The 25,508-nt window shown below is 37.7% G+C and overlaps 1 protein-coding gene across 1 annotated transcript; it reads left to right on the forward strand.

Moving 5' to 3' along the window:
• The first annotated feature begins 4,906 nt into the window (after nucleotides 1-4,906).
• On the forward strand, nucleotides 4,907-14,911 carry LOC144978435 (BET1 homolog). Its single transcript, XM_078924494.1, has 4 exons — nucleotides 4,907-5,502; nucleotides 9,160-9,266; nucleotides 10,182-10,238; nucleotides 14,528-14,911. The coding sequence occupies exons 1-4, from the start codon at nucleotides 5,484-5,486 to the stop codon at nucleotides 14,681-14,683; spliced, it is 339 nt and encodes a 112-aa protein (XP_078780620.1). The 5' UTR covers nucleotides 4,907-5,483; the 3' UTR covers nucleotides 14,684-14,911.
• The last annotated feature ends 10,597 nt before the right edge of the window (nucleotides 14,912-25,508 follow it).

Below are 25,508 nucleotides of genomic sequence, written 5' to 3' on the forward strand. Positions count from 1 at the left end.
TAATAATAATAATAATAATAATAATATGGTTTTTATATAGCGCCTTACAACGTATCTCATCAACCTCAAAGAGCGTGATAACTTTTACTCAAACATATAACCACTCAAACATGCAGTATGAAACAAAGCAATATAACTCTACAGTGTTAAATATTAAAAAGAAACGTTTTAAGATGTTTATTTTTTTTAAGGGAGTTCAAGATAAGGGGTGTCGAATATTCAAACGCATGCTCGCAAATTTTACGAGTCATTTTTGGCTTCACGAGAGTGTAATTATCAAACATTAATCTCAGATTTCTGGCACGGACGAAGAATTGAAGCATATCATTATGAATAATAGGAATAATGTATATTTGTATGTTTGTGACGCAATCGCTAATTCCTTTGATGTTTTGTGGTGTTTCATTTTTACTATCCAGAACATTAGAATTTCACAGTAGCACGTATAACATCTCACAAACGAAAAATGTAACACATCAACAACAACAACAACAACAACAACATAAACAACACCAAAGTGTTTTTACTAAAGAATTATGGATACTAGTTGACAACCAACATGGTTTTAAGAAGGCTATTACATGTGATAATGAAGAATCAAATAGAGAAAAATTCTAGCTTAAACTGCATTCAGAGAACTACACAACATTTGGAACAGGATGAACATCATTAATGAAAATAAAAGAATACGCCTTTACGAAGCGCTAGTGCTGCCAATCCTTATCCCTATGTACATAACTATGGTACAAAAAAAAAAAAATTTGGACACCCTGGACTCCCTTCATCGCAAACAATTGAGACGAGTTTTTGGGGTACAATCGCCAGACAAAATCAGTAATGATGATGTATATGAGAGATGCAGAGTACAACCAGTCAGCACGCGAATAAAGAAACAAAGATGGAAACTGTTCGAACACTTGCTCCGACGAGATGAAAATATTCCAGCACAAACGTCAATGGACGAATACTTCAAACATGAAGCCAAATACAGAGGGCGTACACCGACTTCACTTCCAACAACAATGAATCAAGATCTCAAAAAATATCAAATATATTTAGAAACAACAACCGAAGAGCTGATTTCAACAACACAAGGAAACATCCAATTGCCTCAGCACCTTACACGCATGATGACATTCAAAAACTAAGAACACCTGCACTGGACAAAGATTTATGGAAAAAAATTACTAACTTGATACTAGAAACAGACTGACACATTCGAAGTAACACATACATTCAAGGCAAGCGTCCATAGAGACAACACAGCCATATTCAATTCAATTTCATGTGAGACCCAACTCATCAATACACTCAAACAAAAACGTTAGATGAAAGAAGAAAAAAACAGGATTTGTGTCCTCTACGATCAACCCATGTAGGGTGGTAACGTCAGCAAATTTCAAAGGGACTTTTAAATTTGAGCTTGTACTAGTGGAATAATTTGTATAAATTGTAAATACACGTGGTAAAAGAACACATCCTTGGGGAGCACATGTATTTCTTATTCAGTCCCCATCCCACTGTGGGTATGGACCAATGATGAAACTTTTCTATCCTATTCTGTCATTGGACAGTCTTTCCTTCTATTGCTAGCGCATCCCAGACCTCTCCAGCTCTACTAGAAGGTCTCTTCTCCAGGTTGACCTTGGCCTTCCTTTTTTTCCTCTTTCCGGATGGATTCCATTGCAGTGCTGTCCACAGACTACTAGGAGCAGACCAGACAACAGCCACTTTTTAGTGGCTAATCGCCGCCATCGTATTTAACCCTCTCGTGTTCAGATTCTTTATGGGGAAGTAGATAATGAGTTCCCTATATGGCCATGTCAATCATGTAGACATCCTTTGATGATATAAGCCTACCCTTTGATGTCTGCAGTCGCCTTTTCGTTTTCTACGGTCGCTCATGGCTAAACAGCCTTCAACAATGAACTGAACCAAGGTTGAAACACTGGAAGACGCTCGTGGCATAGTTGCGTCACAATCACCACGTTGCTGAATATATTATCCAGGCACGGTTGATAGGTAAAAAAGCCAGATTATGTTCTAGTTACATTTGAAACAAACAAAGTATATCACTGATCTCGTCTCATTGAGATATAAAGAATGATATAAAAATCAAGGAAATCGGCCGATAAATAAAAAAGTTGCTAAAAAAGCAAAAATAAACAAAAACAATTTTTAAAATCAAATTTATTCGTAAAACAGTTGGTTTTCAACCGATTTTTCTGAAATAAGTACCAATGTTTTTCTTTTTTTTTTAAAGCTGATTTCAACAATGTGATTTTCAAATTCCTCAGAATTATATTTTTTACTTTTAGATTTTAGCTTTTAGGCCTACTCAAAAAGGTGTTATATTCCTTGCGTAACAATAGAGTAATACATCGACGGTGAGATTCACAATTCTACACGAATGGACGGTGGCGGTAGATCAAAGAGGTGTACCAAATTTATTTACCAACTAATTTTCTCAGTGCTAGAATTACAAAGTAATAATTTCTCGTCAGAAAAAAATAACTCTCAAGTTCCTATCTCTTTATTACAATAAAATTGATACCACGAATGACAAAATCGCCCCACAAATAAGGGAGTTATAAATTATTCATAATATTTTTTAAAGTTATTATTATAAACCCGATCATTGGAGCCAAGTCTAAAATGTACAAGTAAAAGTGTAGTTTAATATGTCTAATTTGGTTTATCATCATAAACCTGGCCTTTTTTTCTATTTTCAGTCCACAAATCAAGGTTAATTGAGCTCAGTCAAAGTCATTCATATAGAGATTAAATCGCACAGCGTCCCTGGCTGCATAAAAAAGAAAATGGCGGCGCTCGACCTCTCACTAGCCACTCTTGATGACGTTTTCCTACCTGTTGTCGTCTCTAGTCCTGTATTCTCTATGGCGCTGTCCTTGTGATATTGTCATGGCGTGGCTATGGATATTTTTGGCTTTCTTAATGTGTGTCCTATCCATCTCCAGTTTCTTGTGTATAATTGGCATTCCGTGGCTTCTTGTCCTGCTCTTCTCTACACTTATTCGTTTTAAATTTTGTCAATCCGTTTGCATAAAATTTATCTGCCAAGCGTCTGTGTATAATCAGCAGCCAGGCTGTGATTAGACGAGGCTGCTGTGTGTAATCACCGCTGATTAGGCACAGAAGCATATGTGAATGGCGACAGCCTTGATTTGTTCTTGTTGTTGATACCATGAAGAGCACTTCTCGTGTTGCGTTTTGGGAAGGGGATCAAAAATATTCCCTCGATCAACGGTCAGTGTAGCGGTCATCACTTTTGAATGTTCCATAAACGCACCGCTTCGGCATAAGGAATGTTTGTCTGCGACAGGAATGTTGTTGGAACGGGCTAAATGTGGGGGATATTTTGTTTGGTTAATTCCTAATAACGCTCCAATGATCAATTGGCGCCTGGTGGAATATTAATCCTAAAGCATATTTTAATTTTTAAAATATCGTTGCAGGTAAAACGGACGAAAGGATATAGTTAACAGTCGAATGCTTTTGTCAAAAAACTTAGTAGTCATTGTGTTGTTCTTTTTTATGACACTATTTGTTGTTAATAAGTAGTTACCTATTATAGGAACAAAGACCGACTCCAGATTTTCTTTATCTGTTCTCTCTCGGTCCTCTCAGGAAAAACAAATGAAAAGTAAAAATGCTGAGTGTTACTTGGAGTATTGGGGTCCTTTTGCTTCCCCATTTACATAAATTATTTGGTCAACAATAATAAATTTCATGAAACAAGTCTTGTATTATTCGTTGATGAAAGTCTCTTATTCAGAACGATAGAAGATCATAACGATGCAAACGTTTTCAGCGTTCAGTCCATGTCTTGCAAATTTGCATCACCACCGATCTAGTTGATGACTTAAATTTCTCTATAATCTTGCTGATATCGTTACATCAGCAGGTCATGTCATCCAAGTTTCGATTTGGTTTTTGGTAAAACTATGGGCTTGGTTTAACATTGTTGTAGAATATTTTGAGACATGTTTATTCAGAGTGCTTCAGCCGGGGTGTAATAAGTGTGAACCTCCCAGAACGCTTCCTCCATTTTTGCCAGCAGAAGGTAATAGTAATTTCAATTTTAATCAGTGTGCGTCCCTGAAATAATCAGTCGAAAGATGAACATTTTTGTTTTGCGTTTTTTGTTTGTTTGTTTGTTTGTTTTTTTGTTTTTTTTTTTTGTTTTTTTTTTTTTTTTTTTTTGGGGGGGGGGGGGGGGGGGGGGGGGGGGGGGGTTGCATTTTTTGAAAGCCCACTGTCTCCTGAGCATTTTACTCTTAATTTGAAGCAAATAGGGTGATTTTTCATGAAGTGATGGTCACATGCAAGGGCTAGGGGGTGAAACCCTAATTTTGAGAAAATCGCTTCCTAAGTTGACACGAGTTGGTATTAAGTATAATAATTACCTTCATTAAAAAAAAAAAAAATTAAAATAAAATATTTAGGAGTCTAGAATTATATTTCATCAGTATGTAGAAAAATGTTTGATTTAATGATCTTTGATGAGAACTCATTTTCCATAAAAAAATGACCTCTTGACTAAAATAATTGTCAATATCTCTGTTCAAAACTTTTCACCATGCGACTGATCATCTCAAGGACGCCGGCCCGCTACCCGCCGTATGTACCCGGGTGCCCTCTTGAATCTCTTACCCGCGGGTATCCATCTACACAGGTGCCCGCCCACCACTTGTCAGATAAATTTACCAAATTGGCATATCTTGGTACTAACATCCCTAAAAATACCTCATAATTCATTCAACTCACTTCATTTACCATTCATGTAATAAGACATCATGATGATTACTTAAACCGAAACTAGATAGCTGGAAATTATTAAAATTCTTTATAAAAAGGGCAACTTTGTTCACAAGGTTATAACAACCTTTTCACTTTTATCCATTTTGCATTTTATTGCTTTTTTAAAAAAAGATTTGATTTTCTCTCTAATGTATTAATATCTGGCATATTAAAAAAATGGCCGCACAGGCCTCTGTCAACAACATGAATATGACGTATCGAAACCAGGATTGCCCGTTTGAAGGCTTTAAGGCTGTTTAGCATGAAAAAAAAACAACAACAAAAAAAAAACAAAAAAACAAAAAACCCACATCCATACAAATGGATGTAGTTTGGCAGTCACTTTCACCCGTTTGGCACTGAAAAATGGCATACAATTAATTTATTTACATTTTTACCATTAAATTGGCACGAGATGAAATTTTCGTGTCAACGAGATTTATTTGATTAGGAAAAGTATTGCTTTGGTATTTTTAAAAACTTATTTGGCATTCTAAGCAAAAATAATTTGGACAGTTTGGACGAGAAATAAATAAGAAACATACTCTACACTCTACATACCTGGAGTCAAATGTCAAATAATAATAACCGAACGACACTTAGTTTATTATTAGGACACAGTCCAATCACATCCATTAATTTTACAGAGAGAAACAGGCGAAATGAGGAGATCATATATGGGTAAGTTGATCTTTTATTTTTATAATATAAAATAAGAATTGATAATATCTTCTTTACTTTAAAAAAGTGAGTGCGACACCAAAAAGTTCTGATCTGAATCTGATTTGAATTTGAGTGCTCTGGCTCTGAAAACAGGGATGATGAAAATCTACTTGTTGAATTCTTTTTTGCCCCAATTAGTATTGATTTGATCGTTCACAATGTGCTCAATTTCTAATGATGCAACCTAATTATTTTATTTTAAAATTGCATCTCACTTCTCACGGCGGCTTTACTTAAGTTGACCAGCAGGGTCACACCTTGGCCTTGACGAAACATATGTTAATGTTATGTTGGTGTGTAGTTGTATCTATTTGTGGCTGTGTGAGTGCAGACGTGTTTTTGATCAGTAGTCTATGCTGTTTTAGTCAATTGTCTTTCATATTTTCTTTTTCTATCTAAATCTAGTCTAAACTCTAAAGGAATCTTTTAAAATGAATATATTGGGCTCTGACTTTGATCTTTTACCGTCAATTTAACATGTGCTTGAAAAGCTGTAGATTTTAATTTATTGAAGTTTTGTTCCAACTTTTTTATGCGAATTATTTATTTTATTGGCTTGTGAAATCATTCATTGATTTTGCAAGTGTTGTTTTTATTCATGTCAAAAGAAGTGAACTTTGCAAGTTGAATAACAACAAAATGTCACTGCCCAAAACAGTTATGGACAAACTTAAAATATAAATGGCATAAATTATAACACCAAACAGGCAATACACTGTGAAATGAATTATTCATCATGTTTTAAAATTGATTATTGTAGTTGTAAACTTTCGACGCTGGCAACGACAATTGATGAAATTCGACCCGACATAATAATAATTGGGACACAAAGTAGGCCCTATGTTGTAGCTAGAAATAGACAATAGACAAGTGTCATATACCTCGACTTCAGAAAGGCATTTGACAAAGTTCCACACTGGCGCCTAATCAGGAAATTGGAACAGTATCAAATTAATGATCAGACAGTCAAATGGGTCCGAGATTTCCTCAAAGATAGAAGACAAAAAGTGATAGTGAATGGAACAGCATCAACGGAGAGACTGGTAACAAGTTGAGTTCCACAAGGAAGTGTACTGGGACCAGTTCTCTTCCTGATTTATATCAATGACTTGCCAGACAATCTATCATCTAAATGTAAAATCTTTGCCGATGATACTAAGCTCTATGGAGTAGCTAATACAGAAGAAGAAAGAAACACCTTACAACAAGATTTGAAAAAGCTTGAAGAATGGTCCGAAATATGGCAGATGGAGTTCAATGTAGATAAATGTGCAGTTCTTCACCTAGGAAAAAACAACAGAGAAGCAAACTATATAATGAAAGAAAAACCCCTGCAGAAATCCAATGGGGAAAAAGACCTAGGAGTATTTATTGATAGGAAGCTAAACTTCAAGAAGCAAATTCAAGATGTTCAATCTAAGGCTAGTAAAACACTCGGAATAGTGAAAAGAAATTTCAAGAATCTGAAAACAAAACACATGACTACCATCTACAAGACTATGGTTAGATCAAAGCTGGAATATGCTAACTGCATATGGTATCCGAAGTTTGAGGGAGACAAAGACTGTTTGGAAAGAGTGCAAAGGAGAGCAACAAAACTTATCACACACCTGAAAGACAAAACCTACTGTGAGAGATTGAAAGAATTAAATCTCCCGACCTTAGATTACAGGAGAAGAAGGGGAGATATGATCCAAACATATAAAATAGTAAAGGGAATAGACAGGGTAGAGGCAGGATTCCTTAAACCAAACAAGAACATTCAGACACGAGGAAACAGCAAGAAACTGAAAAAGAACGTTTTAAAACAAATGAAAGAAGGAACTTTTTTCATCTAGAATTGTAAATAACTGGAATAAACTACAAGAAACCACAGTATCAGCAAAAAATTTGAATAAATTCAAAGCAGAGTTGGAGATAAGCTACACCCTTGGAAACAAGTTCAATTATAAAAATTGGTCCAATCATTAATAGATGAGGAGGAGCGAAGGAGACTACACCAAGTCTAAAAGCTCTATACAGAGGTATCCAGGTATAACTTCTCCTCAGTGATTACAATGTTTATCGGAATGACAGAGAACAGTGTTGCGAGGAGGAGGCACTATGATTTGCATTTAAGAAAACCTGGCTAGTGAACAAAAATATATTATGAAAACAATCCTGAGACGGTATTTTATAAAATGATAAAATAATAATAGTAGTAAGAAACCACCATTCATCGCTGGTGCAATATACAGACTACCAGACAATACAAGATATAAACTGATATAGACATTTATGAAACTATAAAGAAGATCGCAGTGAAAATCAAAACCTCAATGTTCCTGCTTGGTGGGGACTTCAACTTACCCAGTGGATTGAGTAAACATTGCAAAATATCTAAAATCCAAAATAAATTAACGAAATGTACATTGAAAACACACTAGACCCTGGTCTTCATCAAGATGTTGAGGAACCCACCAGAAAAGAATCAATTCTGTACTTATTATTCACAAACCAATCTCACTTGATTAATTAATTATACTACTGTAATCTTTATTTTTTAGTTTTTTTTTAGCTTTTATATAGCGCAGTATCTACTAAACGTGCTCAAAGCGCTTTACAAGGGGTCCCTGGCCAACAGCAACACTGAACATGTAGGACGGGACATGACGCCTGTTAGGTGATATTATATGTTTTTCGGACAGAGACAGCGCTGTTAACGGCCAGGTACTCATGTTACACCTGAGTACAGTGAGAGAATGTGAGTAAAGAACCTTTTCCAAGGACTCAACTATGCGTGGAGCGAGGCTCGAACCCAGGACCTTCCGACCTGAAAGCGAGTGTCATTAAGTTGATTCCTTTTTTACACCAGAAATTCCTCTTTTTTGTTAATTCCTCCTACTGACTTCTTTGGGTAGGGGCCTCTAGATTGAGAGAGTCATGGTGAACATCAAGATTTTAGACATTGACCGAAACACACACAAAAAAAAAAAAAAAAATACCTTGGAGTCACACTCTAGTGGACGGAGCTGGAATCACCACATCAATAAAATATGCAAAAAGGCAACCTGGAAATTGAAGTGGAATTAGCAAAAAATCTGAATCCACTTGTATGCACGATCCAGCTATAAGCATGCTCTGCTTCATGTTTCATTCTTGAGGACCATGCATACAAACAGAAACCACTGTATTCTTATTATTTTTTTTTTTTTTAAATTTGTGTCCTATACCATTCATTAAAATGGGTAAAACATCAATATTCCAAGTGCAGCTATGTGGTCTAGTGGTATGACACTCGCTTTCGGATCGGAAGGTCCTGGGTTCGAGCCTCGCACTAGGCGCATAGTTCAGTCCTTGGAAAAGGCTCTTTACTCACATTCTCTGTTCTCACCATACTCAGGTGTAAAATGAGTACCTGGTCATTAACAGCGTTGTCTTTGTCCGAAAAATTGTAATTTCCCCTAACAGGCGTCATGTCCCGTCCTACATGTTAAATGTTGCTGTTGACCAGGGACCGCTTGTAAAGCGCTTTGAGCTCATTTAGTGGATGTTGCGCTATATAAAGCTCATTTTTATAAAATTTGATTCTTTTTTTAAAAAATAAATTTCTATTTGAATTTGATTCCTTTCCAGCCAATCAAAATCAGGGCTACCAGTATCAAGACACAAGCCAGATGCTGGAGGAAGAAAATCAGCAATTAGAAGATGAACTGAAAGGAAAAGTTAAAGCTCTTAAATCAGTGAGTGGCTTTCTATTGCTCTCTTATCTTTTTACTGTCACCTTTTTAGACTTAGGATTATTGGATAGTCAAGTGCTTTGTTATTCATTGTAGAACACATGTCAACTCAACCCAACCTCACTTAGTGATTAACCCAACTCAACATATACACCAATTTTGCTTAAACTTAAATGCTGGGAAATTATTTTTTAAAGATTAATAAAATGATAATTGAAAAAGCTAATTAAATTTAACCAGTTTACATATTTGTATTAACACAAGGGTTTTATAAAAAAAAAAAAAACTTGAGCTTTTATATAGCGCAATATCCACTTGGGTGATCCCAATAGCTCAGTCCGTAGATCACTCGCTTCACACACAAAGACCGAGATTGATCCCGGGTGCAGTAGAGATTATTTCTGACACCCTCCCCCCCCCCCCACCCTTCTGTCCACCCAGCACTGATTGGGTAGCTGGGTCTGTTAGATCTGGTGGAAAGTACTTTGCGATAGACTAGCGTCCTTTTCAAAGGGTAGCAAGCAATTGTTATTGTCTGTTTCATGCTATAGAAACTGGGATAAACTCTGGTTCCATGGGCCAAATTGCTCTGAAGGAATATCCACTAAATATGCTCAAAGCAAAATATACAAAATATATGAAACGAACTGGATGAATAACGTGTTGTGCAAGAACAATTTTTTTAATGTTTACCAATGTGCACGGCAAAAGTAACAATGCTGAGGAATTAATAAATACTACTAAAAAGCTATTTTAATCTGACTGACTGTGGTATGGACAGATTTGAAGCTGTTCAGATTTTGGGCGATTTTTCCTAGGCCTATTATAAGTATTATTATCATTATCATACTATTGTTGTTGTTATTGTTGTTATTATTATTATTATTATTATTATTATCATTATTATAATTTTCACAGCTATCAATAGATATAGGTGTGGAAGTCCGGGAACAGAACAACATGCTGACAAATATGGTAAGTCATTTTACAAATATTAATAGGAGATAATATCTCAAGCGAAAGTTCTGACTTCATTAAAAACAAAACAATGAAAATAAAGTTCCCTTTAATTTATGTTCATGCTCGGGTATTTTTTTAATACACATTTGTGCTACTTATGGTTCTTTTAATTCCTGTGGAGGATTTTTTTTTTTTGATGGTAGGATTTTTTCAGGTTGAGATTTTGATGGACACACCAGCACAGTGCCATGCCATAATGTGGGCAATCAGGACAAAATTTTTTGTTCAAGGAAAATATATTACACCAATAGCACCATTTGAGCCTGGATTCCTCAGATGGAGCTAGAATGCCTTATTCACTCGCCCCTCAAAGATCAAAATTTAGTTCACTGTCATTGTGACTATATAATATGAAAGTGGAAAGTAGGTATCGATTCAAGATGGGAATCTTAAAAAGTGTTTATGATATAGTCCCAGACAAGTGGACAAAAGTTTCTCAAATTTTTTTATTTTGGGGGGTAAATTGTACCCTTTTTTTCAACCTCGTATTTAGTTTTTCTATTTGCTTATTTTGGCACTGTCGTAAGCACCTTTTCAGATTTCTGTCATTTTGAGAATGTTTGATAAGTACAGTCAAACTTTTTAAGTGACAACCTCCTAATTGGACTTCTAGTTATTCACATAAAAATATCCATGTCCTTTTCAGTAGTGCTCCCGACTAAAATTGTCCTTTTTCAGCAGCTATTCAGAGGCGAATAAATGTATGTAGCTGATTGGATGCTGCGTGTAAAAAAAAAGCAGTTTGAGAGTTATAGGTTGATGGGACTACTGGAAAGAGGAAGGGTGGAGCAAGTGTAAAACAAATTGATAGTAAAGTGGACATTGTTATTAGGTGTTACATGTGCGGTTATGTGGTCTTGTTGTATGACACTCGTCTATGGATCAGAGGGTCCTTGGTTTGAGTCCCTCTCTAAGCAGCGCATAGTTGAGTCCTTGGAAAACGCTATTTACTCACATTCTCTCACCATACTCAGGTGTAAAATGAGTACATGGCCATTAACATTGTTGTCTCTGTCTGAAATTTAAAAAATTAAAATATCACCTACCAGATGCCATGTGTTCGTCCAACATGTTAAGTGTTCCTGTTGGCAGCAGCCTCTTATGGTTCTCACACTACTATGTTATGATGATCGACCCAATCAGCAAAGTCTGGTCCGCACTCGTGCACCGTCGCGAACCCGCCCAGTAGCATCGTGACAACACACCGTTCAACTAGATGCTCTGCCATTTCGGGTTCTTGCCCACATCGGGTACATGTGGGACAGGTGGAAATTCCCCACTGATGAAGCGCACTTGCTGTTAGGCAGCTCCTCGACCTAAGCCGAATCGCAGCCACCCAGTGTCTCCTCTTACTGGTATCAAAGCCTGGCAACTTCTCACCAAGCTTAGAGGAGTATACGTCCCCGCCCCTACGAGGGATTGAATTCGTCCAAACCGACTTCCATCTCGTATATGTATCTCTGTCCATAGTCAGGGAAGCTGCGTACAAGGGTTACAGGGACTTATTTCGGCTCGAAACGGGGTCGCGTCCATAATGCGCTTCAGAGGGGTGTCCCAATTCCCTCTCTCTCGGATCTTATTTAGCCAGTTTACCGTAAGCGTCTCCCTCCGGACATCGGGGGGCTGGATCGCTGCAATTATCGGGCCCCATTCTCTAGGAGTTGTTGCCAGCATTCCTGACACTATGTGCATTGACTTGCGAAGTTTTACAACTACCTTCTCAACGTTTCTGCTTCTACCCCACACTGGAGCGCAATACACCGCGGTGGAATAGCATAATGCCAGGGCGGACGTTCTCAGGAGTGCTTGGTTAGTCGATCCTGCCAGCTTCCTCAGAAGACTGTTGCGTTTCTCTATCTTCTGGGCAACTCCTTCGAGATGCACCCGATAGGTAAGGCTGCGGTCCAGCATCACCCCTAAATATTTTGGATGCGGCTCATATGGGAGTGGCTGGTCCCCGACGAGGATGTTCAGTTTACGGGTGTGCCATGCACTGCATAGGTGGAATGCAGTGGCCACGGTTTTTGAAGTGTTCATCTTCAGGTAGGATTTGAGTCTGGTGACGTCCTCGCTGAGTATGCTCTCGAGACGGGTCCACACTTTACTCTGGGTAACGAGTGCCCAGTCGTCCGCGTATCCCAGTCTCAGGGAGGAAGTGTTCGGCATATCGCGAATGTAAACGTTAAACAACATTGGTGCAAGTACCAAACCCTGAGGGACCCCATTCTTCAATTTCCTTACTTTACTCGTAGCGTCTCCCAGTGCGACGTGGAATTGTCTTTCCCCTAAGATCGAAGAGAACAGCTTCAAGGTCTTTGCACCTTATGATCTTTGCAAGTTTGAGCATTAATCCTTCGCACCAGACCGTATCGTACGCCGCTGATAGATCTATAAATACAGCACCTGTTTGCTGTTTCCTCTCGTTTCCTTGCTCAATATGCTCTGTAAGGGCAATGACCTGTTCCGTGGTGCACCTTCCTTCCCTGAAGCCCTCCTGCTCGGGTGGCAGGGCAGTGTCCAGGACTGGCCCCCATCGGTTTAATAGAACTGTATAATGTTCAGAGTGTCCAGGGAAGTCGGAAAGTTGGAAATTGGTCAGAAATTACATACTTGGTCGGAAATGTTGGAAATAATGGGACTGAGGGTGAAATTTCCTTTAAAATGAGAAAAATTATAAATTTTTTGCTTAAAATACGATATCAAAAATGTGCGAAGGACAACTGCTGTGCACAAAATTATTATTTTACTTCTACAACTGCACTACTACAAACACTACCACATCATCATCCCTATCACCAACACCACTCACTAATGCAACCACCACCACATCATCATCCCCGCCACTACAACATCCACATCCCATACCATCACTGCAAAATTACCACATCATCATACCCACCACCACCACTACTCCAACCACCACCACATCATCATCCTTATCACCACTACTACTACACCCACTACCACATCATCATCCCAATCACCAACACCACACCACTACTGCAACCATAACCACATCATCATCCCCACTACCACAACATTATCATTATCCCTACCACCACCACTACAACCACCACCACATCACCATTGCTACAACTACCACTACATGATCATCTTTACCACCAGCACCACTACTACAACCGCTACTTCATCTTCATCCCTACCCCCTACACTACTATAACTACCACCACATCACCGTGCCTACCAGCAACGTCAACTTTACTACAACCACCACCATCGCCACTGCTATAACAACCACCACATCACTATCCATAACACTAACACCATTACTACAACAACCATATCATCATCTCATCCTTACCACCACCACTACCTTTGCAACAACTGCTACATCATAATCCCTACCACCATCACAATCACCACTGCTACATCCATTACAACTACCAAAACACTATCATCTCTACCACTAATACCAACAAATCATATGAGTATTTTTTTGCTCTTACTTTTAAAAAAATATAGATTGTGTTGTGGTAAGACCTATTTTAAGTAGGATTGTCTTTTTTAAGCGTATAGAACGCTGTGTGTATAAAATACCTGGTAGGAAATTTCACTTCTAGGTAGGAAATAGTAAGGTTGGATTTCCCTGGACACCCTGATGTTATATAAATGCTAAAGTTTTTAAATGTTCAAATAGACCTTTGCTATCAGGGGAGGAATCAATTCTCAAGACCGCAAACAGTGAATTAAATTTTTTAAAATTTTATTGTCAACATAGCAGGCATTTAGCCAAAATCCATTTTGAAATATGGGCATTAAGGGTTATACTTTAAAGAGAATTTATTCTGTTTTACCAAATTAGCAGGCATTCAGGCAAAACAGGCAATAGGCAAGCGGGTATTTAGGCCATCATTGTACCTTTGGTCCTGCCACTAGTTTTTTTTTAGTGCGGCTATGTGGTCGCTTTCGGATCGAAAGGTCCTGGGCTCCAGCCTGTCTCGCACATAGTTGAGTCCTTGGAAAAGGCTCTTTACTCGCATTCTCTCATCGTGCTCAAGTGTAAAATGAGTACCTGGCCGTTAACATCGCCTTTTTTGGAGAAAGAAAATGTAATATCGCCTAACAGGCACCATGTGTCGTTCTATATTTTACGTGTTGCTGTTGGTCAGGGACCATTTGTAAAGCGCTTTGAGCATGTTTAGTAGATATAGCACTATATAAAAGCTCAATTTTGAATTTAATTTATTTCCAATAATTTTGTTTTCTACTTTTTCCATTTCTAGGATGACGACTTTGACTCATCTGGGAACCTTCTGACTAAGACCATGGGCAGACTCAAGCAAATCTCAAGGGCGGGCCACTGGAAGATATGGCTTTACATCGGACTCTTTGCTTTCTTTGTCTTCTTTATGTGTTGGGTTATAGTGAGGTTTAGGTGATATCACTCATGTATACACTATGTCTTTCATTTTCCTTTTTGTTTGTTTGTACATGACTGGAGAAATTTAAAGGACGTTTGAAATCAGAATGTGACACATCTCATCTATCTGGTATTATGTCAGAATGAACAAGACTCTTGGAATTAGATTTAATGTCCGGTCTGAATCATGAACTTGAATTGTAAATATTATTTTATTGAGGTTGAATACAGATGTGTAAAAATTTCAGCACCTGATTCATCTGGATCTTATTGAGGCTTTAGGGAGGGGAAGTATGTGTGTGTGTGTGTCAATTTCAGTGTACCTTGACTTGAATTTTTTATATTTCCCAAATTGATGGAAATATTGGTGTAAGTTAGTACAGTACTCGCTGGATTCTGGGATGCTTTCGGAAGAAGCCAAAAAAAGCTGGAATCCCGAGCTTGCTGATATCCGATGCTCATGGGAGGCAATCAAATGCATACCCTGTTCTTCAAGTATTATTTCCTGCCTTACTTCCCTTATTGGTGATACAGCTTGTTGGGCAGGATGGAGTTGTTTTTATGCATTACGGCTCAGTTTGTATTTAAAAAGAAAATATATATTTCTTGTTTTGTTTTTCAATATTAATAATAATAATAATAATAATAATAATAATAATAATAATAATAATAATAATAATAATAATAATATTAATAATAATAATAATAATAATAATAATAATAATAATAATAATAATAATAATAATAATAATAATAATAATAATAATAACAGTAGAGCTGCCAACAACATCTGATGAGAATGTGTACAATGGGACCTCAAAATCGGGGAGATTTCATAAAAATGGGTACAATCCTGAAATCAACGGAAACTAACCATTGTGAAAGTAAGAGGAAGTTATACTTACATAAAGTCACACTGCACAAGCTCAATTGCAGTAACAATGATGTTCCCAAGACTATAATTGATAATCCAATCCTTTCAGAATTCTACCTCCCAGCATGAAGATCATAATTGGTCAAATAATATATGAATATCCTCTTGGTCACCAAGGTTTCTCAATAGGCTAGTAATAATACGAATAACAGCGTAACACAACATCCAATGAAGAGCTATATATACAAATATTTACATGTCATGTGTATTCCCTCAGTGGCTGACTTGGCCTTTACCAACACATCCTTGGGGATCATGTCTCTAAACGACGACTTGGCACTTTTGCACTCAGTCAGGGATTCCATAAGTTTATTTGACATGCTGTGGCGAAAATCTGTTCTATTCCTACGCACCAAACTGAATAGTCGCTCACAGGCTGCGTACGAGTGAAACATGGTCAGGATGCCAAGCATGACTTTGCTAAAGACTGCATACTTTCTGCCCCCACACTGACGTTCCACCTTGGCCATCCTGAACCAATAATCAGCTGCATTTTCACTAACCTCCATAGAACAGTCATCAGTTTGCCAGCACCTAAACTCCCTCACAAGTTTGTCCATGCTTTCTTCAATGTACACATCAGCAGGGAGTAATGGAGGAAATCTTTCCACAAAAAAATTCAGGTCCACAATTGAGGAAGACATTTGGTTGTTTGGGTCGACTACACAGGCATGCACAATGGCTTTATCATTTAAATTACAGTTCTTCTGAAGGTATTCAATCCCTGATTTGAAATATGACGCAACAGATTTGTAGAATTTGTCTTGTTGCTCTACATCTAGGTCTTTCTCCACTAATTTTCTACATTTGTAGCCCACATCAATGTCAGAATTTGGAAGCAAGTTTGACTTCTTGGAAGCATCAATTGTTAAGAGGTCAGTATCCTTTATTGCCTGGGGTTTCAGAAATCGTCTGCAAAGCTCCTTAATAACAGGCATCATAATACCCTTGACTTTGTGTACAAGGGGCACATCACTTTGCAACAGAGCATTGGCGTTTTCAAACAATGGAATGAAATTGACGAGAAACGAGGCGTAAGTAGCTGTGAGAGACAGGGGCTAAGAGACAACCACCTGATATTTACATGTTTAACCCTATTTCACTCACTGGGGTCGAAAATGACCCCAGCACACCATTTTTTACCTCTAAAATAGTCAAATATTGACCGATTGACCTGAAATTTCGTGACTTCTCCTAACTTTTGGTCATCTATAAACTACCCAAATTTCACGTTTCTATGACGTATGGTTTTCCCGCCAAAAATGGGCACCATTGGATTTTGAGATTGTATCCATTTGGGGTCAGATTTGACCCCCTAACCAACAAAGAGTAAAAGTGTGGAAACTTCCTAAATTGTGCTTTTGGGGTCAAAAAAGACCCCATACCAACAAATAGAAATAATGTAGAAAATGCTAATGTTGCACCTTGAAGCTGTTCAAATGTAATTCCATGCCTATTTTCAAGGTCATATACCCCATCACTTATCATTTTTATATGACTTTGAATCATTCTAAACATAATAGAGAGGGTTATAACACCATTGTCAATTACCCTCATGGTATAAGATTGACTTTGAACTACACCCTTTTTATGCCACTTAGTTGTTCAATATCATGTATGGATATGTGGTCTAATGGTAGATATTTGGACTGTCATCCAACAGGTGCAAGTTCGAATCTGGCTTAGAAACATTTCTTTACTCACATTTTCTCACCGAACTCAGGTGTAGAATGAGTACATGGTGCCGACTGCTTCGTCTCTACCCCCAAACAAATTGTATGAGCACCCAACAGGTCCTATATGTTAAGCTTTTGATGAGGGTCCCAGTGTAAAGCGCTTTGAGCACTTATGTATATTGCGCTGTGTAAAAGCTCTAGTTTTTTCTATGATTTCAGTTTTATGAATTGAAGGCACACAACTATTTTATTTCATATATATCAAAGAACCATTTAATTCGATAACTAAAAACTGGTTTCAATACAATAAAGAAACGTTTAAGGGGAGGGGCGACACCTGAAACTATTTTCAAGAATAATGGCTATATCCAATATCTTTTTATATTGGGACATTGCCTATGACCAATGGATTCGAACCATGTGATTTATTTCGGTGGGCGTGTCCGGTTGCCATGGTGACGGCCGCCATCTTGGATTTTACTCTTCTCTGGGTGCTATTTTTAAAAGTTACTTTCTCAAAAAGTTTCCATGGAATTTTCTTGAAATTTTGCATGATTGTATTTTTGTATATTATAAAAAAAAAATACAGAGCATTTTTTAAATATTTTTAATAGATTTTTATTTATAAATTTAAAAAAAAAAAATTTTTCGGTATGATAAAAATCATGTTTTTTGACATAAAAATGTCAATTTTTCAAAAAATAATAAAGATATTTAAAATTCCTTCTGTATGATTTTAGATAATCACTATAGCTCTAGACATGCAAAGTTTTAAACAAATTGATTGATAAATGACAAAATAAGATAAAAAAGATTGTTAAAAAATGTCATTTTGAGAAAAACGAGATCAAAGATAACAATGAATGAAAATAATAAGACAAAACGGTACAACCAGCTCAAAACATACCAGCACCGTATGAGGGTCCCCCGTGTTCTTTTCTGCCTCCCTCTGGGCTTTTTCACAGGTCTGAGCTTTCATTTTGCCTCTTTTTTTTCTCTTTATGTTGAGCAACCCTTATGCTTTGGTCAAGTCTTTTTGACTCTGCTTCCTGACTCAACATCTGGGAGTGTTCTCCCAGTCCACCGATGCTCAAAGACACTTTCAGGGATGTTATTTCTGTTGGACCAAAATTATACTCTGCACCAAACTCAACTTTTTTCAGGGAATGGAAGTATGTTTTATGGCATCTTGACCAAACAGAATTATGAAACCTTTCGTTTGGATTTTGTGCTGTCTTCATCTCACAACAAATCATATACAGGCTTCAAGTGCTCATGAAGCAAATCAAAATTCAAAGGTGTATGTAGACGCTGCTTGTGTCAACAGGATACACATGGGCAGCAATATATTTTTATAAAAGCATATGGAGTCCGGTTCAGGAGGACAATACCTATGTTGAGGGAAGTCATTGGTGGAATAACCGTGGTAAAGACCGCAAGAATAGCCCATCTCATTTCTTTCTGCTGCGGCATTGCTTGGAATCGCTTTATCATAATACTACTATCACACACCCAATTCCAATCAAAGATTTGTGGCCACGGATCAACCATGAGCCATCATAACTTTCTTGCTTTCTTGGCTTATGTAGCAAATAATTGTTGCCAACGTTTGGATTTTTTGGTCACTTTAGGTATATTTATAATAATCCAGTAAAAATTGGAAATATTTAGAGTTAATTAACGTGAATACGTGTCAAAATTTGATAAAACAACTGATCAATCGGAATGTAAACAAATCATAGTAAAAGTAATAGTAATAGAGGCGAACTTTCACCCTGACTCAACATCCAATCCCTGGCGCGGAGTCGGAGGTCGAGAACAAGGTCAGCCAATCAGATCGCACCATTCGTGATCACGTTGTATTTACCTGACAACTTGACCTCTTATCAGCTGTTTGACACACAATCTTTGTTCGCGACTAACAGTTTCTAAACCCCTCCCCTGCCCACATTGTGATATTTATGAGACTGAAACCTTGTCAACTAGAAGGGCAAAGAGTAGACTAAACTATCGATATCAAAATCTACAACATCGATATGTATTATAATGCTTTTCAGCCCTATTATTTCCAGTTGAATTCTCACAAAAAATTGAAAAGTTTGGTATTTTCATGTCGACTTCCATGTTTATGAAAGACGTTTTACAAACTTTATATTATCCAAATCACCTTCTCAGTGCTGAAAATATGTGAAAAAATGATTGTTCTTTTATAATAAATAAAAAACTGAAATTTTATATTTTAACCCAAAAATCGATAATTCAGGTGTCGCCCCTCCCCTTAAAAAAGAAAATAGAAATATGATTGCAGGGGATTGAAACAACCACAAGTTTGCAATTTGCAGCCTTTCTTTTTCCTAGCCACAAACAGTACAGACAGTTTGAGTTGTCATATGTTCCTGACAGACAAAATTGTCACATTTGCCACAGATCCTGCTGACTTTATTGTCTTTTTTTCGTGGACACCTGACGCATCTTCCTCGGCCACCGTTCTTCCTCTTCCTGGCGCCATTCGCAGTTGCATTTATATCATGCAGGTTCCACTCCTTTTTCAGCTTCGTTCTTGTTGTTGTCTTTGTGGCAGAATCATTCATTCTTCTCTGAAGGTGCTCCAGCACAAGCTCTTTTGCCAGTACCTCATTGAACTTGCCTCTGTCCCCGTGCACACTTTTGTCCCCTGGAAAGACCTCCTTGTAGAGAACATGTGCAGCAATTGCTGAAGTGTCCAACAAATTATAAAATAGCACCATTGGCCATCTCCTTGTTTTTCTTTTTGTTGTGTAGCTGTGGCACATATAATCAAATATATCTACACCTCCCTTGGTCTTGTTGTAATAATTTATCATCTCAGGTTTTTGTTTTCTGCCTGAGTCAATGGTCGTGGATGAATGATGCATGGTGCTCAAAACAACAACATGCTTCTTGTCATTTGACTTGTGTGCCACCATTCCCATACCTTCTCTGAAGAGGAAACTGCTGTCAAACTTGCCTATTCCGGTACCCTTTTGAAACACAATTGGAAGGAAAGCCTTGTTCTTACGAACAGTGCCTACTAGGGATAAGCCATTCTTCGACAACCACTCTGCAAGTTCAAGGTCTGTGAAAAAATTGTCGCAGGTTACATTTCTGCCAGTTTTAGCGTAAGGGGCTGCGAGCTCCATAACTGTCTCCCTCCCAAGGTTCCTTTTTCTCTCACCATGTTTACCGAGGTATGGAATGGCCTGTAGAGGGTATGCTGTCTCGCTGTCACAAATTAGAAATAACTTAAGACCATATTTGTCTGGTTTGCTTGGCAAGTACTGCAGGAACTTTGCTCTTCCCCTCCATGGAACAAGCTGTTCATCAACTGTGAGTTTGATGGTAAGTACACTCTTTGCAAATTCCTGTTGATGTCATCAAAAACTTTTCGAAGTGGAGCAAAGATATCCCTGGCTCTTCTGGCGGACCGTGTAGCCTTGTCATCAAACCTTATGATTGAAGTAAGCTCTGCAAAACGACGAATACTCATTGTACATATTCCAACATTGTGAGCTGAGGCTCCATACCAGATGTTCTTTATTTTAACTAAGTTCAGCTTTCGGGCTCCGAAATGTATGAACAAACCGATCAAGGCTTTCATTTCAATGAGATCTGTCTGTTTCCAAAAACGACCTTTCACCCTTACACCTTCAAGATTAGTCATTGTAACAATGAAGTTCAAGATTTGAGGATCAAAAAGAACGCCGAACAAACTGAGAAAATGCTCTTTGGACTTCTCACTCTCGACTTGGGTGGTCTAAAGACATTTCTCGTTGGGGTTCTTCCAACTTGGGGCATTGGTTCTTTGCTCCAAACCATTCCATTTTTCCCCATCACAACATTACTTGAGGAAGGAAGTCGAATGGAGCTTTCTGAACTATCATCAACCTCATCTTCAGATTCACGTTCTTGTTCTGGATCAGAATCTGCCAATAACTCAGGAAATTCCTCCCCATCGCTGCTTTCATCTGATGATTGCACTCCCCTTTCATCATCATCAGGTCCATAATCTTCATCTGTAACCCCATAAGGCTGTTGCACAGAGTTTTCTGAATAAAATTGAAGGAAGAAAGAAAAAGGAGAAAGCATTACTATTGTACAAAATAAATAACTGATGGATATTATGTGTTAGAAAAAATGTTTGTTAGGGGTTTTGGGGATTTGAGGCTCTATAAGGTCATATCAGTACCTGTAGAAGAAGTAAGACGGCAGACGATAGGAAAGAGAAACCTGTAGAAATGAGGAGATACAAAAGCCTGTTAACAATTTCTAATTAAAACTGCCTGGCGACTACCCCATTGTAGTAGGTTGTTAAAAAATTATCAATAAGCACAACATAACCCCTTTCCTATTGTGCTACAATGCATGGGCCTCTCAAGACTGTTTAACTTCTTGTTACCCATTGTTAGGCAATATGCTGTAAGCCTACTTAGTGACAAGGTTCCTATGAGATAGCAATTGAAAACAGAAGACAAATACATAATGCCAAACACTATAAACCAAGGTAAAAACATACCATGATTAGATTCACTGTAAGAAGTAGATTCTACAGGAAAGTCATCACCACGGTTCAAGTCATCTGCAGTTGGTCGTTGAGGTTCGGATGTCAATGTTCGTTCAGGCACTAAAATTGGAACAAAAAGAGAAAAAAACCTAACAGTAACAAGCAATAATTTTTCAGAATAAAGGTTCCTCTCAATGAGACTAGAAGCACGATCCAAGCATTTGATTATATTATTATGGTTGTGTGGAAGCAATGTTATTATATCTTGGCCAAGGGAATAAACATGACACGGGTCAGATTCAAACCCATGCCCTTCCGCGTGGAAGTCCCACACGCTAACCACTCAGCCACCATGCCCACCCCCCTTCCTCGGTGTAGTTTGTAGTTACGAATCCTACCATGACAGCAGCATTATCAACACTAAAACTAATGCACTTTGTCAAGTCTAAACCACTTTTGTCCACCACATCCTTCACATGTGAAAAAATGTCCTTGCCCTTAGCCGTTGTGGAAGAGAGGGTGTCAACCGACAAAATTTCAGTCACTATTTTCTCCTCACTCATGTCAGCATATAGAACAATGACAGGGAATAACTTCTGCTTGGTGTCATTCCCCCCATCCTTAGAGAAAATACCCCACTCTGCCTAACATTGTCAAGAGTCTTTGACTTCTGGTTTCCAGCCAGGACATGGACGATGGCTGTAGTTTTCATCCGGGCACACTTATATAGTTATAGCTTTGCCTCCTCACTCTTGGGGAACATGTTGCGGAATAAATCACCTGCATCGTCAGCAATAGCAAGCGGTAAATTTTTCTCCATTAAAAACTTTGTGAATACAACTTCAGCATTGATGACACTATGGTCCTCCTTTTTCACAAAAGAACTCATCATGGACGCCATTCCTCCACCACCAGCTGCTCTCTATGTAGCAACGTCCTTTTGCGAAGTCGTATGTCTCTTAATGTCATAAGCACCACCAGATTTAATGCTAAAATGGCTCTTGCACATCTCACAAAATGCCAGTGCCGCGCCTTTGTCACTTTTAACCACACCTTTAAATGTTTTTGAATATTCTGTTTTCCAAGTCTGATCATATTTCACTTTCTTTGAAGGCGGTTCCATCATGAAATTGAAATCGAAATCATAAACAAACACAAACAATACTGAACTGTCCTAGATTCTTGATCTAGAGATCTAGATCTACTTTATACTTCACATTCCTTTGAAATTCAAACAAAGCACAAGTCTTAAAGTCAATCAATTACTTTTAACACTGGGAGGTAGATCTAGAAGATAATGAAAAGACACATTCAATAAACACATCTGCAAACTGAGACGGCAAAGAAAAGTGAAAAACCGCCACTCGCCAAGAGAATGACTCTGAACAAAGAAACTAGGCCTAAAAGTAAAAGCTTGAAACGGACTTCCGGGCCAACGACGAATATTCGATTTCATGATATCGGACTAAAACAATAGGAGCGAGTTCACTATAGAATAATAGAGCAATGAATTGGTATCTAGTACAAATTTGAACGATCCAGCAAGCTTAAGATAACAGCGATACAAGCATCCGGGCTATTACAACTAAAGAAAACTGAAGTGACTCTGTACACTGATAATGGGTACAATCTTGGGGGAAATGCTTACAAGCGTACAATCTCTGAAAATGCGTACAATTCCACATTTTTTGCGGTAGGTTGGCAGCTCTGCAATAGTAATGAAAATTTGTATAGCGCCCACTTCCAGTGTAAATGCTTTTTGGCGCTTCACAATAAATACTACATATTATTAACAACGAAACATTAAACTGGCATTGGCACTGAACGTATCTACTCCATTCAACCGAACCCATCCGAACCAGACTCACTGAGTCGCTTGACTTTTACATGAGAATTTATTACCCTGTATTAAAATAGAGCCAATTGTTTATTTTTATAACTGCATGTTCAAAAAGCACTAACGTGTATCTAGCGTTTAGTTATAACACCCAGCTCCAGCATGCGGTATTGCAGAACGTGCTGAACTCCAGCATACGAGTATCCAGCAAATACTGTAATAGATAATAATGTGAAATTGAATGTAAGTATCAGTTTAATTACAAAAACAGATCAATTGAACGTTTCGGGTTTCCCCTTTATCAACAAAACAGGATGAATGAAACACCACAGATGAATGAGATAATGTGGTAGTGGCGTAGTTAAGATGAATCTTTCATTCATCCTGTTTTGTTGATAAAGGGGAAACCCGAAACGTTCATTTGATCTGTTTTTGTAATTAAATTGAAGCTTACATTCAATTTCAGATTATTATTTATTTCTTCGAGCTTCGAGCAGCAAGATTTACATTAGCGATTACTGTAGTAAATCATTTGGATTTGGGATAACAATGTTTTCATAAAGACAAGGCAGTTATATTAATATTATAGTCACGAATTATTCGGATGATTTTAATTTTTAAAATGTTTTGTTTGTTTTACACCTGCATTTCAAACTTCCTTTAAGTTTGTCTGTATTATTTATATGGAGATAATCACAGTGCATGTTGAAATTTAAACTCAGCTCAGCAGTTACTTATGTATGTTGATGGAACTGACTGAGTTCTTATTATCTTAAATTTGTATTGGGCTACAGGAATGGAATATAGTTAAATGAAGCTAAATGACCTTAATGAATGATTCACGGGAGGTCATGGATACCCTGACTTATAATAAAGTATGAAAAAGTTACAAATTGGGGAGCAGGCATTGGTGTAAGATAAAGATCTGAAAAAGTGTATATGAAACAGTGCCAGACAAAGCAGAAAGAAAAACGCTTTAAAAACCCCCAAAATCAGCCTGTCTCGACTGGGGCAGCCTGGTATTTAGGGGGGGGGGGGGGGGGGGGTTGTGTTTTTCTGATATTTCTGGCAACATTTCATTTTTTTCAGATCTTATATAAATTATGTATAAGTCCACATCCCTTAAGTTATGTACTCATGCATGTTGTTGATTTAAAAGAAGCGTGGAATATATTGTGTTCTTGTTACTGTTAAATTTGTATTTAGCTAAAGATTGGAATATTTAAATAAAGCTAAGTGACCTTAAGAAAATAATTCACAGAAGGCACCATTAGTTCTCAATCCAATATGAATTAGTAGTCCACATACCCGTTAGCAGGACTTACATTTTTCTTAGTCTAGTTTTCTATGTGCAGAAATACATGTTGAATGGTTGTGGCCAAGTGTCCTGATTAGATGTGTGGCAGAATGGACCCGATGTTGGTGAATTGAAGTTGAGGTTTTAGAATTTGAATTAAAATGAGAGCTTTCCAGTGACGTAAGTGAAACACGTCATTAAAAAAAAAAAAGTCTGTTAAATTAGTAATTCTGATTTTTTGTTTTGTTTTGCTTTTTGACTTCTCCAAATTTTCTTCACTTTTTTTCTACACAACATAATCAGACAGAAACATTGATGGGTCATATTTGATTCTTCTTTCTCTCAACTAATCCCATTCCCTTACTCTTTCTTTGCACCTTTATACCTGAAACTGAAAGTTTTGCAAGCAATGTCAGACTTCAGAATTGAATAAATGATTGTTGGTACAGGACTGCCAAGTGCCCCGCATGCATGGGACAGTCCTACATTTCATGATTCATTTTTCTTTGCTGTTGTCTTGTACTTCCAATCAGGATCAGCCCTGTGCCACCCTGATGCTCTCTGTACTGTATGAGTGGGAA

The sequence above is a fragment of the Berghia stephanieae genome, chromosome 8 (assembly GCF_034508935.2).
Source record: "Berghia stephanieae isolate SIO BIC M18660-M18661 chromosome 8, UCSD_Bste_1.3, whole genome shotgun sequence".
Classification (NCBI taxonomy): domain Eukaryota; kingdom Metazoa; phylum Mollusca; class Gastropoda; order Nudibranchia; family Aeolidiidae; genus Berghia; species Berghia stephanieae.

Excerpts from the sequence above, each read along its gene's own strand:
- LOC144978435 (XM_078924494.1), top strand. Across the intron at positions 9,267-10,181 it reads AAGTTAAAGCTCTTAAATCA|CTATCAATAGATATAGGTGT; the intron begins GTGAGTGGCTTT and ends TAATTTTCACAG. Across the intron at positions 10,239-14,527 it reads ACAACATGCTGACAAATATG|GATGACGACTTTGACTCATC; the intron begins GTAAGTCATTTT and ends TTCCATTTCTAG.